Source organism: Pararge aegeria, chromosome 1, assembly GCF_905163445.1.
Source record: "Pararge aegeria chromosome 1, ilParAegt1.1, whole genome shotgun sequence".
Lineage (NCBI taxonomy): Eukaryota > Metazoa > Arthropoda > Insecta > Lepidoptera > Nymphalidae > Pararge > Pararge aegeria.
The window spans coordinates 13,759,066-13,778,277 of record NC_053180.1 but is presented as its reverse complement, the minus strand read 5'-3'; the positions used below and the strand labels follow the sequence as shown (position 1 = coordinate 13,778,277).

At 33.2% G+C, this 19,212-nt stretch overlaps 2 protein-coding genes across 2 annotated transcripts in view; both read left to right on the top strand.

The window, feature by feature from the left end:
- LOC120632138 overlaps positions 1–19,212 on the top strand; it is an 80,203-nt gene that overhangs the window by 33,968 nt on the left and 27,023 nt on the right. The gene's annotated exons all lie outside the window — the stretch shown is intronic.
- Positions 2,565–8,240, top strand: LOC120637702 (vitellin-degrading protease-like). The gene is made up of 5 exons (XM_039909660.1): positions 2,565–2,664; positions 4,192–4,354; positions 5,750–6,002; positions 6,676–6,825; positions 8,067–8,240. Exons 1-5 carry the CDS (start codon positions 2,625–2,627, stop codon positions 8,238–8,240), a joined length of 780 nt encoding a protein of 259 aa, XP_039765594.1. The 5' UTR covers positions 2,565–2,624.

Below are 19,212 nucleotides of genomic sequence, written 5' to 3'. Positions count from 1 at the left end.
CAATTCATACTATAGGAAATACTAGATGCGCTATTTATGGCGCATACTACATATACGAATAAATATTTCAAACTAGATGCGCCCTGCTGCTTCGCCCGCGTAAACAATGGGAACTCAGCGTACTACTACATAACCTAAAAGTAAATCAATTAGTCAGATACCGAACGTAAAGTTTTTTTCAATAGTACTTGAAATGCCAAAGATACAATCCTATGATATTAAATACACATTACTATGTGTTTCAACTTGTTTCAACAAACGAATGAGGTGCGGGCGAATACTATATCTGATCTTGCTCTTGGAGGTTTAATCACACACTATTTGATACCTTCAATCGCGTAAACAATGGCAATAGCAAATCGTTGATTCCTACGCTAATGGTTAGCCAAGAAAGTATCCAACATTTTTATTCAGTAATAGCACCTGATTATTAATGTGGCAACACTTAATGTATTCAGTATGGTTAAACCTTAAGTGAGAGGTTTGTCCCCTCTTCGATCAAGTTCAACAGATATAAACGAAATTTGAAATTTGAAGCTATGGGTGCTAATATGATGATAATATTCATAAATCACAAAACTTATAATATACAGGCAAGAATACACTGAAAAACATTCATGTTCATCACATAAACATTTTTCAGTTGTGGCTATCCAACCCACGGCCTTGACTTTGAAAGAAGGGTTACTGCCAACTGCGACAATCGGCCGTCCAAATTAAATCGGTTAACATTTGATGGAGTTATGATATAAAATTGTCAAACACTTTCATCGTCTATCTCAAAGGAACTAAACGGAATTTCGGGGTAAAAAGTATCCCATTTCCTACCTCGTAGTATGATCTAAAATCGAGGAAAGTTTTAATTGAATTAATTCTATAGCTTCATAATCGCGCGATGTCACAGACAGACAGACATGAAACATTTTTGGTTTCAGTATCTATTAGAATATCCTCATAAGAATGCCCTCCACTTTTTTAAAGTAAGTTGCAATTAATAATTAATATTAGCAACTTTATTTTTGTTTTAGACACCAGGAATTATATGGACCCAATGCTTGCAATAAAATTTTAGGATCAACGTACAACTAACAATAAACTTGGCCTCAAATTCAGACGAGGATTCGCATGATAAACTTGATATCGACCTTTTAATAATGAAATTGTAATTATTAATAAGCACCTAAAAACAACATTATAATTATAATTATTGTTGTTTTTAGGTAACTATTTTCAATGTCGATTAACCACGAAAATCTTTGTGTAAAATCTTTTCCTAATTTCAGATCGGATAAGTATGCCTTGTTGATGAAAATGTACATTTAACTTCATAATAGCAGCAAACGTAATTGCCAAAAGATTAACGTGGTATAGTTGTGGGTAAACTTAGCTTTGCTGCCTAAGCAGCCAGAAAGATGAGGCAACTTTCCGACGTTGAAACAGCTAAGCTTGTTTATTTTCACTGCTCGCAGAATGACGTTGCATGGTATTTTACTGTGAGGCAAAATAATTGATATTTAAACTGTATTTTATTATTATGTACTAGGATTTCAGGAATTGCTTTGTGAAAACATTTATAGACGTACATAAACGCAACATAAACTTTGTAAAGTAATATCTTTACAGAGTTAACCAACCAACAATTAACTAACCAACTTTCCAGATATGTACATAAAATAATTGACTCGTAACACTATATGCGCCAAATACTGAAATCTATTTTAGTATACAGTTTCATAGCATAGTGTGAAGACAATTTTAGACCTACAAAAAATTATGTTGAGGTTACTAACTAAAACTATTTTCGAAGACCAAAAATTTTTTAAGAAAGATTTGTAGAAACGAACAGACCATCTTTCACAAACATACAATATTTTGCTAAGCTTCGTAATGAAATCCCAGAGTATTCTGAACCAGTAGTAGAGTCACCATACACAGCACATGCGACAGCACAACGTTACACACCAGTCCTGTTGTTATCCTGATCTACGTGATGAATTAATTTATTTACGAGGAGTCATCATCATCGTTATTCTTTATCAACACATAACTAACTACTTGTAGGGCGCGACGCCTAGTACTCTCAGAACGAGAAGGGTTAGTTCACCTTGCTGGCCAAGTGTGGATTGGTAAACTTGACACGCCAGGCATGCAGGTTTCTTCAAGTCACTTCCCTCCAGCCATAAAGCAAGTGGTATTAAATTGCTTTAAAATTCACTTAAATCAGATTGAAGCTAGAAGAAGGTACGTACAAACTGTGTCACAACAACAGGGAAGCAGCACCCATATCCACTTCAAATAGGTTAACCTAGCTTTAAAAAATAAATTAATTCTCGGTTGATTAATATACTTTCTACGATTGTCTTAAATCAATGCACGTTCTTATCAGTCAGTATCATCAATCGAACTCTTGTTATTTTTAACAGTTATCAAAGCACTTCACAAATTATAATTATTATTATTATAAACAATCAATAACTTAATCCTTATCTATGAATCGGTGTGAAGGTCCATCTTTATCAGACATTTGATAATTGTGTTGACCTAATATTCTTTCTTTTGTAACGCCTAGGTATAAATGGAGATTCGATGGTGTGAACCATGGTCAGTGCTCATTGTAACGCAAAATGTACAAAGTCTTACTGTTTATTTGTATCGGATATGCCGGTAAGCTAATAGTACCCACAATTGTTTCCTATTTTATAAAAATAACCCTAAGAACACCATATTTTAAGTTTTCATTTGTTAAAAAAATAATACTTCTTAAAATTCTTTTTTATTTTAGGAATTTTAGGAATTTTACTCACACATCTCGTATGTGATAGTTTACGCATTGAGATATTGACATCTGGGTTATTTTACCTAATAAAAAGAACATATGTGATTTGGTTACCAGTCATCAAAATGTTTATTTCCTTAGTTTATTCTTGAATGTTTTTGCTTATATAAAATATATAGTCCTTGATTTGGAAGAACAATAAATTTTAGTATTTGGAACTTATTCTTGTAAATTTTGTAGGTTTAATAAGTTCTGCTATACTAAATCCAAATAGTTAATGCAGCATATGCATTATATATAGTGCATTACATGCAGTGTTCATATTGCATTTATATCGTGTTAAATCTTAACCACCTATAATAACGTAAGAACTTGAACTCCATGTAGAAACTATCGTCAAAAATTCAATAACTATATTGTTTTTACTTCTAACGTTATTACTTTAATAACAAAGTGAATAAGTAAGAGTTTTATAATATTAGACAGTAAAAGACAGCGGGTAACGTATTTAAATTTTCTTTGAGTGAATTTACGCAGAGTTATAATTAACTTAATTAAGAATAGAACTTGTATTTAATGTATCTCAGTATGTTTTTACGCTGTATATACATTACGGTCCATTCATGATGTTGCGTTAATGGAGTACATTTTATATGAACCTACATAAATAATGTCTTAAAACTACGGTGTTAACTAAACTATTACGAAAAATTTGACGTAAAATTGGAAAAAAGTAAGAAGATCTTTACTATTTCCTAAATCATAATAAAAAGTGAAACTATCTCTGAAAAGTATAAGTTCAATTGAATCGAACCGTCTTAACTTTTCACAATAATAGACGACTAGCTGTTGTCTGCGTTATTTATCAGCGTTTATTAATACAGCGCTAATAACCGTTTGTATTTCTGGAAAAACTAGCCTATGTTACTCTCCTTCTTTTCATCTAATTTTATGCCAAAAATAAAGTTGATTAGTGGCTTAGTTAGGGCGTAAAAGTAGGACAAACACGCAATCTTTCGCATTTAAAATATTAGTTTATTCATGCCGATCAAATTGATAACCTTCTTTCATGTGGAGCTGTTAAAGCACTGTTGAAGAACTAGTATTTGAATATTTGAATCTAAATAATAATGAAACAAATCAAAATTAGAAGTTTTGTTGTCACTTATCTTAAATCTAACGAGCAATTCTTGTATATAATATATATATAATTGGAATCTCGGAATCGGCTCCAACGATTTTCATGAAATTTAGTATACAGGGTGTTTCGGGGGCGATAAATCGATCTAGCTAGGATTCATTTTTAGAAAATGTCATTTTATTCGTGTTTTCCGGTAATAACCGATTTGGTCCAGACGAAGTTGCACGGGTCAGCTAGTTTTAATAATAACGTAGAATCTCTTTCAAATTCGTAGCATCGAAGCCTCTTGAAGAAGACACAAGAATTGTAGGTGGAGAAGATGTAGATATCACGGAAGTGCCTTATCAAGTGTCATTGCTGAGCAGAGGAAGACACTCTTGTGGTGGTGCCATCATAGACAATGATATCATTTTGACTGCGGCTCATTGTGTTATTGGGTGAGATTTATCGAATAAATTTTCTTCAATTCATTTAATACGGCACCAATAATTCATTAGCAGGGCCCAATTTTTATTGCTCATTTTATTTATTCGCTGTAAAGATCAATTTGCATTTAGTCAGCATTTAATGTTTTTAGTATAAGTCAAAGGTAAGATAAGGTAAGGTATATTAAGTCATTAAATCAAAATTCAAGTTTTTTTTTATTTTGGTAGGTATTTTAGTTTTACGTCATAACGTAGAAGTTGAGTAATCCAAACCTAATAAGCTTACTCTGACATTTAAATAAAATAGGTAGAGTTTAATATGTCAAAATATAATTGTACGTGATTAAATTAAGCATATTATACCATGTACCACGGTCATGTACCATGTGAAGTAATAGTAGTAGAATAAGTTATTTTAAACGATTTTATCACGAGTACGTGGACCTTGTATATTTATTAAATATAATTAAGGTTTGCATTTTACTGAAAGGGTACGTAAATTATGTACCTAAATGTATCTATATGAGCTAAAAAGATTATCTTACTCTTAAATGTTGTGTACGACAGCAAAATAATATGCCATGAGTCTTTTATAGTCTCAAGGCACTTATTATCTCTTGAAATCACGAATTGATAATTTAAATGACATCAAATGCCACTTCTCTCTGGCTATTGCTTTTGTACGATATGTATAGCTAGGCATGAAATTTTGTGAGACGATAAATATCGTACTTCTTCATACAATAGCCAAAATTATAATGATATTTGTAATTGTGATAGCCTAGTTGTTGGGACTTCAGCCTAACTTTTGGGGGGCTGAGTTCTAATACTAGCACGCACCTCTTACTTTTCGAAGTTACGTGCGCTTTATGCAATTAAAATATATCTACGGTAAAAGAAAAAATTGTGAGGAATCTCCATGCATCTTTATAATGTTCTCAAAGGTGTGTGGAGTCTACCAATCCATACTGTATATTATAATTGTAACTATTTTAGCTGATGTGCCTACTCCTGGGTGAAATCCTTGCCTCTTTTTAAAAGTCTTTTGGAAATCAATTTTTTATGTATTTAGCTTTATAATATATAGTTTATTATTATGTTATATATGAACAATATATATTATATGATAATTATTTGTGTAGTATTAGAATTTATAACATGAAGTTTAGTTTGCAATATTTTTATGTAGGTATACATTTTTATTGCCGCACCAACCCGTTCCTTATAAGAACAACTTTCGCCAAGGTTGTTTGGGAGATAGTTTTAGCGATAAGACCGCCTTTGCACACCTAAACTAGTATTTTATTGTTTGTTTGTTTTTTAATGTGTTTCTCTGTGTATTTTGTTTTTGGGTGTGCAATAAAGAATTTTATAATAATAATAAGTGCACCTTTTTCAACATTCTAGGAGTTCAGCAAGGAATCTTCAAATTCGAGCAGGTTCATCCTCCAGTCAAACCGGTGGCCAGCTGTATCAAGTTGGCGACTTTGTGTTTAATCCCGAATTTACATATAGCAAAATGGACAGTGACGTTGCAATTTTATGGCTGGCCACCCAACTAGAGTTTAGTGACAGTGTCGCTCCTATACCTTTGTTTGATGCTGGTGAGGAAATTAACGATGGTGATTTGACTGTTGTTTCTGGATGGGGTAATACCAGAGTAAGTATTGCAAATTTAATTTAAATAAATACGTATTTATTCGACGACGGATTTTTTGAAATCTCATGGTGCTTTCTTGAAGATATAAGAATTTTTCAAGCTGAAACTCAGACTTGAACAAAGTGGCTTTTTGGAACGGAGACTACCGCCCTGCTTATTTCTGCTACCAAGTATTGCCTATTGCTTGGCAGAAAAGCGTGGTTGCCGATATAATTAGGGCCATATGAGGTTTAACACTCCTCAGATTAGGTCTCAGGGACGCACTTCGTACGACGTGTTCCTTGCATGCTATTGGGAATGTTGCTCTGTTTATAGGTGGTTAATAAGATATCTGAGTGGCACTTTAAAAAATATACAAGACTCAAACTTATTTCAAACTCGATTCGATTTTCGAAAAAAAAAAAAACTTGTTATAATATGAAGCTAACAGCGCGTGTAAGATCCATTATATATATTCCTATACCACTTAAGTATTGTTTCTCGAACAGGCGGTTAGACACTTCACTCCATTTAGCAGTTGACAGTTATTATTTTACCTCTAATGTTCTAAACGTTAGCCATAAAATGGGGAAAATGGGAAAAGTTTGTTAGCTAGCAACATTATGCGGGTGTGAAGTGAGATGTGCGCAGGGCGTTTGCTGTGATTATTCAATATTATTATTGTACTTTTCAGGAAAATGGAGGTACACCAAGAACTTTGCAAGTAGCATTGATCCCTAAAGTTAGTGCAGAGGTTTGCAGCGATGCTTACGCCCCTCGATACACTATAACTCCTACAATGATTTGCGCTGGTATGCCTGAAGGAGGAAAAGATGCTTGCCAAGTAAGTGCACACCAAATCGTAAACTATATGAGTTTTCGTGATTATAACTGTCAAACAAGAGTCTAACAATTAATAAAATCACTTGCTTCAACGGTGAAGGAAAACATCGTGAGGAAACCTGTATGCCTGAGAGTTCTTCATAACGTTTTCGAGGGGATGGAATGTCCACCAATCCACACAGGGCCAGCGTGGTGGACTACCGCCTTAAGCTCTCCTCAGTACAGGAGGACTAATACCCTGTATTGGACCGGGTTGATATTATGAAGACCATGATGAAAGATCTTAGTATTCCACATAATGACATTAATGTATATTATGTCATAATGATATTACTAATAAAACTACGACTATTTCGACATTTATATAGCATCTGAACCTTTTCTTAGATACAGCAAAACGAACTGTTTAGTGATATGAAATAACAAAATAAGCTAAAAGTGTATTATTTGATGTTAGCCCTTGACCGCAAACTGACTAATGGTAAGTGATGATGCAGTCTAAGATCATAACAGGCTAACCAGGGCGTATGGCACTTGCATAAAACCCATGCCTCCAATAGGTTTCTAAAAGACGTACCAAAACGCGAAATCGTACGTCTTTGTCATTTGGGTGGTCACTAGCCACAACTGAAGCCTCCTACCAGACCAGACCAAAGAAAATTCTAGTAATATAAATTCCCAAATTGCCCCTGCTTGAAATCGAACCTAGGCCCTTCCATTTAAAACCACAGCGCACTTCTAAGCCAGAGAGATCGCCTGTGATTCGCAGAGTATCTTCTAAAAGCCACGGGTTCGGTTGCGCACTAACGACTACTAATAAATTGGTTACCAAAGGTTGGAATCAGTGCGCGGATCATTGCTTGTAAGTAAGCAGCGTTGTTGGGTCTAAGCTCTTTACACTTAACTCTTTACGCTTAATGCCTGTTTTCACTAAAAATGAACCAGGCTATGCTTAAATAAGTGACGCTTAATTTAAGCAGATTCCTTAAGCATACATCCACTGTTCACCAATTGTTATTACCTACGAGTTGGTGAAACCTTTTTTTTATATATAGACATAACCTAAATCATAAGGTATTTGATTTAGGCGATGCCTAGGTTTATAGAAAACGGGTTTCAGTGATCATTGATATTCAGGCAGGGGTATTATTTTTAATGGACTTTACGGCTCTGGCTTCTTGTCTGAGTGACACATGGTTTATTTATGAACAACTAACATGAAATGGTTATTTTTTTCTACAGGGTGACAGTGGCGGCCCACTCGTAAACAGCGGAAAACTTGCTGGTATTGTTTCTTGGGGCTTAGGATGCGCGAGGCCCAATTACCCCGGAGTGTACGCCAAGGTATCTGCATTGAGAGAATGGATTGACAATCAAACAATGCACTTGAGACTGAAACACATCTTGAGAATGTAATAATACTGTACGCGTAAATGGATCATGCTTCTCTATTAATAAAATAAATAAATACCTAAATGTGTTTTATAACTAGTTTAATATAAAAGTGAGTGAGCCTCCCAAACCGAATTGGAGCAGTGTGGTGGGTCTTTGCTCTAAAACTCTCTCTCCTATGAGAGAGGAGGCCTTTGCCCAGCAGTGTGAAAAATGTAAAACGTGAGGGTTGTATGTTTCATCATCCTCGGTCTATTGGAACTGATAATGTCCCAAAGCTGGATACCAGTCTCCTCTCTCATAGTACAGAGAACTAAATTCTCCTTCAAAACCAAACCCTTATCAAACGACCCAGCCCAAAATACAGTATTTTTGTAACAATATCCACAGTAAGTATATAAGCCAATATTTAATCTATATTTATAGATTTTATTCTGGTTTATTAATACTACTTTGTAAACATAAATATCAGTAACTTGCGACCCAATCCGGCTTCACAGGTGCAATGTATACTTTCATACATTGCACCCGAGCGAAGCTGTGAAGTGTAGTGTATGTAATTTGAATTTGCTTTTCGGAAGTTTAAATGACGCACTCTCTACCCGTCCTGCCCCCTCCTTTTAAATCTCTTATATCCTCTAAAATATTCATTTTAATGATATGCTGTAAAGGATAATTTCGATCCACATATAATACACAACGTATATAATGTATTTAATTGTATAAGGAATAAAATACTGTATTGTTTTAAATAGTTTTTTTAATAACCCATATTTTTTTTTTAAATGACAAAGATAAATATTTTTACCGTGGGGTATCCTACGGAAATAAACATTTACCATTGCGGACTTTTTTTAGACCCTTTTAAGGTTTACTATACTGTAGTACATTATTTAGATCTACCTCTTATACGGTTCAGCCAGCGTTTCCAAAGTAAGCACAAAAAGTGTGTTCTCAAACATCACATGAGAAATTTCTAAAATTATCTGTTTTTGAAGCTATACTTCTTTTGGCGCGATGGAGAAAAATGATAAGAGTGTATTTTTACGCGAGCTTGTTTATACATAGTACGAGTATGAAGTGAAAACACGGAAGAATATTAAGTCGTAAGTAAATAAGGTCATAAAACCAATTACGAAAGCCCACTGTTTCCTCTTCATCACTTTAAGACTGTTGCGGTACCAGAACAGTCTCATTTTGGCATATTTATCGTCCCTTATTAAGGCTCAACGACTGAACTGACCGATGATAACGACAGAACCGGACAGTATCGTTTTGTGTGTTTGGGCCACTAACAAAGCAACTTTTGTTTTGCAATTTTTGGAAGTAAAACTTCTTTAGGCGCAACTAGGGAGTAACTCAATTTTTTTTTCTGACGGAAGTAACGCTTACGTCAGACATCTGTGTACTTTCCGCTATTTAAAAATAATAATTTGGATTGGTCGCAAGTATATGTCATTAAATCCACGCTTCTTGACTTATACGCCAGCTAGTGGCAAATATCATAATCAATTAGGATTATTTATTTCCAATACTTTTAAACAGATTAATGGTGAATAGCAAAGTGAAAAAAAATTCAACAGTTTAAAAAAAAATTTTTTTATATACAGTTTAAAAATATAAGTTTTTTGAAAATCTCCAAATATACTTTTTTATTTATAACTTTGTAATAAATTTAATAATTTTCTGACGATTGCGACATTCCATAATATTCAATGACAAGGTTAAATTGACATGTGCTTATCTAACCTTCAATTTTCTACTCTCAATTACTCTATTTAACAAATGAAAATATTTATAAAATGTGAAAGTGACATTAATGAATATTAATAATAAAAGTTTCACGCACACCCTTTTTTTTAAGGACTACTAGCATAACTTTATCTGCACACATTAAACCGCGAAAAAAGAAGCCTAGTTTACCTTTGAAAGTTCAGTTGCTTAGAAGGTCTAATTGAAAATAGTAATCCCCAAATAGTTCCGGTATTTAAAGTCCTAGCCACCTTTTCTACAAGCTAAGAAACCAAACATTTAAATCGTGTCGAAAGGCACTTTACATTGTTTAGTTTAGGTTATTGCTTACCGTGGAAAATACGGAATTTTTCGTATTTTTTACAGAAAGGTAGATAGGAATAGAACTTTGTAAGGAGTGTTTATAGCTCGTTTTGGAAGATAGATAGATTTCCATAATCCTCCACGAACAAAGTCGATAGATTGACATAAAAAATAAAGAAGTTCATTATTACATCTGCTAGGTTTTTTTATAATGGCTCTAAGCGCTACGACAACGACGTTCTAGGAACAAATAGGTATTATCAGTTGCTTTTTTATTACGATTTTAGTATTTCACTTGTACGCAGATTAATTCAGATCTTGTGTTCGTGACCTAAGTGCAAAGAATCTTTGTCATTACTTATGTTTTCTTACATCTAACTCGTGTTTGTATTTCTTTAATTCATATATTGAACCTGTATAATTTTTAGAATCAAACATAAAAAGATAATATATATCTTTTTTATGTTTGATACTAAAAAAGTCTTTATACTTAACAAGTCCTTTCTAGTAAAAAAGATTTTACTAGAAAGGACTTGTTATTATAAAAAATATTAGCAGTACGTTTTATGGCCCCAAAAGGGATATTTGGTCCGCAATGTTTGCTGTGGTAATCTTTATTTATGGTACAACGCAATGGCACACTAGAATCAAACTGGGATTCTTGATAGTGGTGCAGAATGCTTAGCTGTCGAAAGACTTTTGAACTTAGCAGATTATTCCGGTGATTTATTTGCTATTAAATTTTAGTAGGACATTGTATATCATTTATTTTCTATCCTGATATTATTGAAGCTAATATTTATTAATTGTATGCGGTATAAATAACATTATTCTATGCATTCAAAAAATCTCACCATGTTCTTAATGTTTTATAATCATTTAAAATAATTTAAATATAATCCTTAAATATCTAAAATAGAACTCTAAATCTTATATCAATATTGCACCCCGTGTATAATTTTAGAGAAAAAACACATTAACTAGATTTTGCAATGTAATATAGGTTGTAAATTAAACTTACGTCTTGAGGCTAAAAGTACCTACTTACTTGCAGGCTCAAATAAAACATGTGCTGGCTCGAGCCAAATATCTAACAAACGCGTTTACACGAAACCTTTTTATTTTATGTACCTAGTAATAATTGACGGATCAAGCAAATGGCCGACCTGAAAGTATAACTGGACTATTACTAGACCACATTCACCTATAAATAGAGCAAAACTTTGCAGGGCATGCAAGGAACACGACCTTAAAAGTGCCAGCCTGTGTCCATTAAGCTGAGGTATAGTTGTAAAGCCTCATTTGTTTGTTCATGTACCGGCATCCACGCCCATCAGACCGAAAAATGCCAATGCTACTCGACTTGCGGTAGTACTTCCCGGACCACAAAAACTTTCCGTACTAAATAATAAAGGATCTAGCTTAAAATGTATTAGTAGTGACACTCAACGTCCACCACTAAAATTAAACGCCCTAAAGTTAATCTTCCTGAATATTAATTTTGACATTGTCCCCGCCCAAGCATGTAGCAAAAACGGGATCCCCACATTAATCAATGTTTAATCAAACAAGAACCTTCATTATTAAATTTCGGTCCAACATTGTAACAAAGTTAATATACCGAATGAGCAATCAACGTGATAAAAATCGGTGTTGGGGTTAGGAAAAATATTATTAACGTGCGTATTTTTTAAATATAGTTCATACTACTTAATTAAAGTAGTTATAGTAAGGTTGGTTTGTGTCACGAATCGGAACTTTTTAATTGAGAGTAGTAGCGATGATATAGTAGTATGACTTTGGTAATTGCAATGCTAATAAATTTAAAAAATAATGATATATTTAAAAAATATGTTATTTCAACACAAGCTTATGTCCGCGATTTCGTCCATTTCTTTAGTTTTTAAACAATCGCGTTGGTACAGTTTATTTACCCAGAAGTAATCTTTAGGTATCTATGCGAATTTTTCTCAAGATCGGTCTTTCTGCTTAGCCGTTTTAAATAACACTTTTTTAACCATCCGGAAACTGAGAACATGGGATACAAAGTATTTATGTCCTTATCGGATCTTTGTGCCGAATTCCATCAAGATTGGCGAAAGTTGAGCCAAACATCGATAAAAACAAACAGACAGACAAACATATTTGGAAGTTTGATAGAGAATGTCAGTTTCGTCTTTTATCAATAAAGTAACGTAATTATGATATTGGCGAAATACAACGTGCTGATTTGGCACACCTTAAAGCCATAAAACCAAAAGAAGAAGAAGACGAATTCTTAGTTATCGTTAAATTAAGAGTTAACATATTTAACTTAAGTTTTTTAAACTTTGCAATAGATTTAAATGCAGTTTTTTTTCAACAAATACAATGATGTTTTAATTAAGCAATTTTAAAGAAATTAATACACAAAACACGAACACTGAGACACGATTTAAACCATTATTCAATAATAAGTTCTATGGTTCTGACAGATGGACATACAAAAATCGGATAGAAATAAAATTGCACGCAAGTAGTATACCTGCGTGGAATTATATTTTTCTCTATCCGATTTTTGTCTGCGTGACTGTGTGACGAAGAAGGTGGCCTATTCAGCCAATTATTTATATCATAGGCATTAACGTAATATAAAATAGGACACCTGCAATAATTGCGTTGCATGCATCGGAAATAGAGGTTTATCTGTTTTTATTACGATAACTATCTCATGTTTTATCCGATATGGTGCAGACCTACTTACGCGTAATAAACAAAAAGATTACCTAAAGAAAGTATGCCAGGTGTTAAAATGCATTTAATTTTATTATGCGATATGATAAAATAAAGATAATGATATAATTTGTCACATTAAAATAAACAGTGTAACGCCGGAGTAAAATTGCATTTGAAGCTTTCTGTTATAGCTCAAATTCGTCACGGTTAATAGCTTAAATTTAACTTTTGTAGCTGTTTACGACACCAAACAAGTAGCACTAGGGCCATTTTAATTTGACCTTATAATATACCATGCATACCGACAAAATTGGTAGGAGTCATAGCCCTGAACTACGGTTCAGTACTCCAACAGAAAAAGTATTAAAGTACATTTTACGATAATATTTGTTTATGTTATGAGTATGAACCAGAGTTGCCAACACAGCTCAACATGTAAAGGATCTGAAGTGGCTATAGGCGTGGCACATAGCTCGGAGTACCGATGGAGTACGAGTTGCAGGAGCCGCTGGACTCAAACTGCAAAAGACGGTGGTAATTGGAACTCTCCACAACAGACATAATCAGCAGTGGACGTCCATTGGTTGACAAGGTAATGATCTAAAAAACTGCAAGTTAGAGACTTGGTTTAATTTTTTCTGTAGCGTTTACAAAAGTTTATAAGTAAACTGCATTGCAGAGATAAGAGGGGTGGGCATTCAATCATAAACTTTAATTCGTAAAACTTAATAAAAACTGGTTTAGAATGTTTAAGTAAAATCCTTACATATTCGGCCTATTTGGCCTTTTCGGCCGATACGTCGCAATTTACAGTTTCTAAATGTAAATATCGTTTTGTCATTGAGATAATTGAAATATAAGCTTCGGGCAATTCCGACATCAAAATTGACTTGCAATTATATTGAAAGTAAAATCTGACCTACTATTATCTAATATATAACACGGGTACTTGGAATTGCTGCCTTTTCTTGTCGTTAGAGAAACACTTGAATCTTAAATTAAATATTTACTTCACACAGTCTCTACATGCTTAGATTTCTATCACCTTTATTCTTCTTATCCTTACTTTATTCGTTTCAAATTATTCTGACAACATCAAATTAGTCAGGAATAAAATTCGTTAGTGTGCTCATTATGTCTTCATTTGATTTCGTCGTCACTATTTTACCACAGAACTGTGAGGCACTGCTATGCAAACGAAACTATTTTCATCCACGATTCCTTTCAGAAAACCGATATGATTCTGACTGCTAAATCAGTGCAACGCCTTACCGGCACCTTCCACATGAGCATACTGCCCTGCTAAGAAGAAACAAAGATAAGTCCCCTTTTTTGTCAAATTGAGTTAATACATATTCGGTATAATACATTCCTAACTAATTGATCATGATAGTTAAATTAATCAGGTTTCGTATGGGATACATTTCATATAAAAAACCCCAGGTCTTAGCTCCTGACTTATACTAAAAGTTAAACCTTCTTAGCAAGCGTGCCCAAATCTTAACCTTATCATTGGTCCCCATAGGCATGAAAGTCATCACGCGCAAGCAAATTAAAAAAATATTGAGGATGAATGGTTATTCAAGAGATCAAAGGTTACAGTTCCGCTCTTCAGACTATTTTTCTATCACAAGTAGTAGAACATATGATTGGCTGGAAAAGGAAAACAAAATTGATATTAGTAACAAGAACAAAGTTGTACAATAGGAAAAGTTAAAAATTATTTTGCTCAAAGATACTTTAGCACAACTAGCATACTCATATCCAAATCTTCAGATTATTTCAGAACCTACTTAAATTCTAAGCAATAATATGAATGTTTATGAAAAGGAACAAAAGCTTATTGTGACATTATTTATTATTGATTTTTTGAAACACCGTATCATTAGAGAATAATTGTAAACCCCGGGCGGTTTAATCTGTTGGTACACACAAGTAAAAGATTGCAATTTCGATTAATCTTAACAAACAACTGAGAACAATTGGCAACTTAAAATGCTAGAATTATCAGGCAAGTCACGGATTAACCGAATTATCACTTTCATTTTGTCGAGGCCGATTTCTGTCAGCGCCTCGAAAGGAATATTAAAGTAAAGTAAAGCATGGTGTTGAGCTATCAAACCAGCGTGCTAGATGTCAATTGTACTAATTATTTATAAATTAAAATTGCTCGAAAGTTTGATTAACATACTATCAAATTAATCTATTTTATTGCAAAAAAAATGTGTAACGCGTCTTCGCGCTGTGCATGAAGTATTTAACTAGTCCTGTTTCCTTTTATTTTAAATTTTAATTATAGGTTATTTAAAAATCCAGAATTAAAAATTTTACCTACTTAAAGGTATAAATTATATACATGTAATTAATTGGTTTCAGCCGCACCCTCAAATGGTTATCACGTTGGTCCCAAGAATGACTGGTAGATTTTTATTGGTATGGTTATATTATAGTTTGTAAAATAGTTAAGCAATTTCTGATTGGTCGTTCAACTGTATCGCTATAATTGAATTATCATCATAATCCTATTCTGTGAATGCTTCTGGACAGAGGCCGGGGTCCTTGTTAGGGAGAGAGAGCTGTAGAGTATAGATCTTTATTTAATGCTATTTATAATACCGTGTTAAGGAACGTTGGAGAAAGTTTTTTTTATAGTTGATATATGTAAATGATTAGAACAGTTGATTCTTATGTAATTGAATATGAAACATCAAACCACGTCTCTTCTCATGTCCAGTACTGGTTAGTGTTATGATAAGTAGAGTTAGTTTAAAAAAAAACCGATGGGTTAATCCTGATATTTGATTACAAACAAACGCCCTTCTCCTGGCCAGATATCAAACGCAAATTGTAAATCTTCTCATTTTACACGGTAGTAACGGCAAGGTGAAACCGAAATTGTTTTACAAATTGTTTACATCAACTACAGGAAGAAAATTGTTTTAAGTATTATTTATAATACTAAACTGTTTGCTGTGTTATGGAATGTAAAAAACAACACTGATATATTTCTGTTAATAATTTATAAAACATTCAATGCTCTTTTTCCTGCAGTACCTGCTGCCCGTCTCCAGAAAGCAAACTACTGTTAAGTCGAAAATTTTCAGAATCGATATATTTGTCCGTTAGATAGTCATAAACCGACTATAAGACAACTATCTCACTACTTACCTTGTCTCTCGTATGATAATCCAGAGAGAGTACTTAGACCCACCACGCTGCCCCAATACAGGTCGGTATCAAACAATAGCTTAAAGTATTGTGCGAACCAAGCTTAATTTGGTAAACTTACTTTGTACGAACACGAAAAAGAGACAATTTTATATTATTCAATAATTTTTTTACCTAAACTTGGAGAAAATATCTGTTTAATAAATTGAAAATGCTTATTATTATTTTTAATGTGCATTTTAAATTTATAACACAAAAGAGACAGTTTAACGTGCTCTTCGAGGCAAACATTATCAATTTCGCTAATAGGCTGATTCCTGCGAATTTCTTAACAAAATAAACTCTATAGGTATTAACCCTAAGAGAATGACACTCTGGAGTTCGTGATTCGGACTAAAATATTTTAACTAGACCATTAGGTAAGAGAATTAGACGGAAAGATACATTTATCCTTGGAGGTGAAAAATCTATAAATCCTGATGTACGTTTTTGCTATGTCTATCCTATTCGCTGAGTCCATATACAAATTTAAGAGAAATTAATTGAAAAAATCACAGGTTTACTAATAAATTTTCATTCCATTCCATTCTAACCATTGTGTCTTTATAACACAAAATAAAACTTTATAACCCACTTTCTAAATATGAAGTTTGTAGCCCTAAAATTTTATGCAATGCGTTGGTGGATCCGTCAAGACTAGATTTTTAATAAAATGTAAAGTGCCTTAAATCAATAACTAATAATATTACTTACGAAGGAATTTTACGAAACTGAAAAGCAATCATTATTTTATAGGCCGAAAATCACAGCAAATAGCAGAAGCTTATAAAAATAATAGGACGAAAACAAAGACAATTTGGAGCATTTAGATAATGAGGGTAGGCGCCGAATTTCGACGAATTTCAAACAATTTTGTTCGCCAATATTATAGAAAAAATTTCAGTCAGTCTAGGTTGATACAATTAGAATAATAATTTATAATATCCCAATTAATTAATAATTTTAACTTGTCGGTATTGATTGGAAAATTCAACAGTCAAAACGAGACGCAGATTAATTGCGGTAATAATACCTTGAGTACTACACGCAAGGGAAGCCACGGGCAGAACTGGTTGTGTAAAAAATGCTAGTATTTCGTGTGATGATATTTATCAAATTTTCTTTTTAAAAATAGAATAAAAAAATGGGTTTGGCAAATGAATGCGAACTAAAACATACAATATATTTTTAATGTATCTATTTCACTAGACCACTCAAATATTTTCTTATATCGGGCTCGTCTAAAAATAAATTCTAAGACGTATATTCACAGTGGAGTAGCTTGATGGATTATGGTAGAAAACCCTCGCTTTTCGAGAGGAAGTTCTTTGTTCCGAAGCATGAATAAAAATACAAAGAATATTTCTAGCAGTTCGCTTCTGGGCCCTGATTTTCTATGACATAATATTGTTGTTATATTTAAATAAAAAAGCGCGAAATTAGTTTTTTAATGTCATTGGCATTATCTATGCAAATCTATATCTCCGTACTTGGTGCCTTATTGATAAAATATGTCTGTACACAAAAAACATTAAAAAATATTTAAAATAATTGTTTGGTGCATTATCAGAGGAAATACCGTATAAACATTCACCTAATTGTGACTTACATCGAAAGAAAATAATTGGGTCTTTTCGATATTTAAGTATTTTATATTTCTCCTTACGTTTTGAAAACAGAAATATAATGATGATCGATAATCGATCGATCTAACACTAGTTTTAAATCGGTCTAATGCAGTAATTCGATTAAAAAGTACTCTTTCTATTTGCGAAGTAAACAGACCGGAAGATTGTATTGCCAACCGAATGTCTCGACTGCTCCTGTATTTATCAGTTAAGGGTTAGCTATTTCGTTTGAAAATATGTGAATGTTTTATTATTTTGTAGACAAAGTTTGCTTCTAGTCAGCGTTTAGTCCTAAATGTCTATAAATAAATGAATACAATTGTAATTGGTACACCACTTAAAAATAAAGGATTTTTATTGTAAAAACAAGTCCACTTATTGTGTAGAATTTGGCAGCCGATAAGGTACATAGCGATCTATTACGGGTGACCAATAACGTAAAAACACGAGTGAAGTGAGTGAAGAGTCAACAACTATAGCGAATATGAATAGCTATGACGACTTCCCTAGCGCAAGGATGAGCGCTGTGAATTCAAGTACGAGGTCCCGGGTTCGATTCCCGGCAGAGGCGATTTGGGAATTTATAATTGCTGAATTTTCTCTGGTCTGATCTAGTAGAATAGAGTAGGTAGGAGGCTTTGGCCGTGTTACCACCCAACCTACACCTTTACTAAAATAGGTAGATTGTTTTTTTGCGAAAACAAAATTTGATAACTTACTCGTAGCTAAAAACGTATGAAAGTACTAATCCCAAAACTGACCACAAGATTTTTCACGAAAAGATGCAGTGTGTCTGTAAATTATAAAAAAAGTAGCTGTACTTAAGGAACTCACGATGACGGACAATAAAAAATATATTTCAGATAACAAAAGCGGTTAGAACAAAACGAAGCGACTAAATAGCAAGCCTGTTGTTCACTATAAGTAGTGTCAAGCTTTTTCATTTGTTTTTAAAATAAAACCATCGTTATTTAAATCTCAAAGCGAAGTTCTTTTAAAATCTAAATGACATTGTTGCGTTTTTGAATTATATTGCGGAGCTTTTACCATGCATTGTGAAATATAAATTTTTGCTAAATGATTTTCGAAACAAATCAAATCCTTATCCATTTTGCGTTGCCTTTTAACCTTAGAAAAAACTGGTGAAGCGTAATTTTTTTTATCCAACTACTATTATTGATAAAGTGTGCGTTAGAATGAGTATTTTGAATGCGTTCGGTGCATGTTTCATTTTGGAGCTGAACATGATTTTACAAAAGCCTGATATCTGAAAACCAGGACTATCAATATACCCTTGCCTTTAAAATAAAACAAGAATTTAATCTTAACGAACCCAAGTTAAGCCCAAGTAAACCAATATTTTGATAGTTAATGAATTGTAAGCAACATTA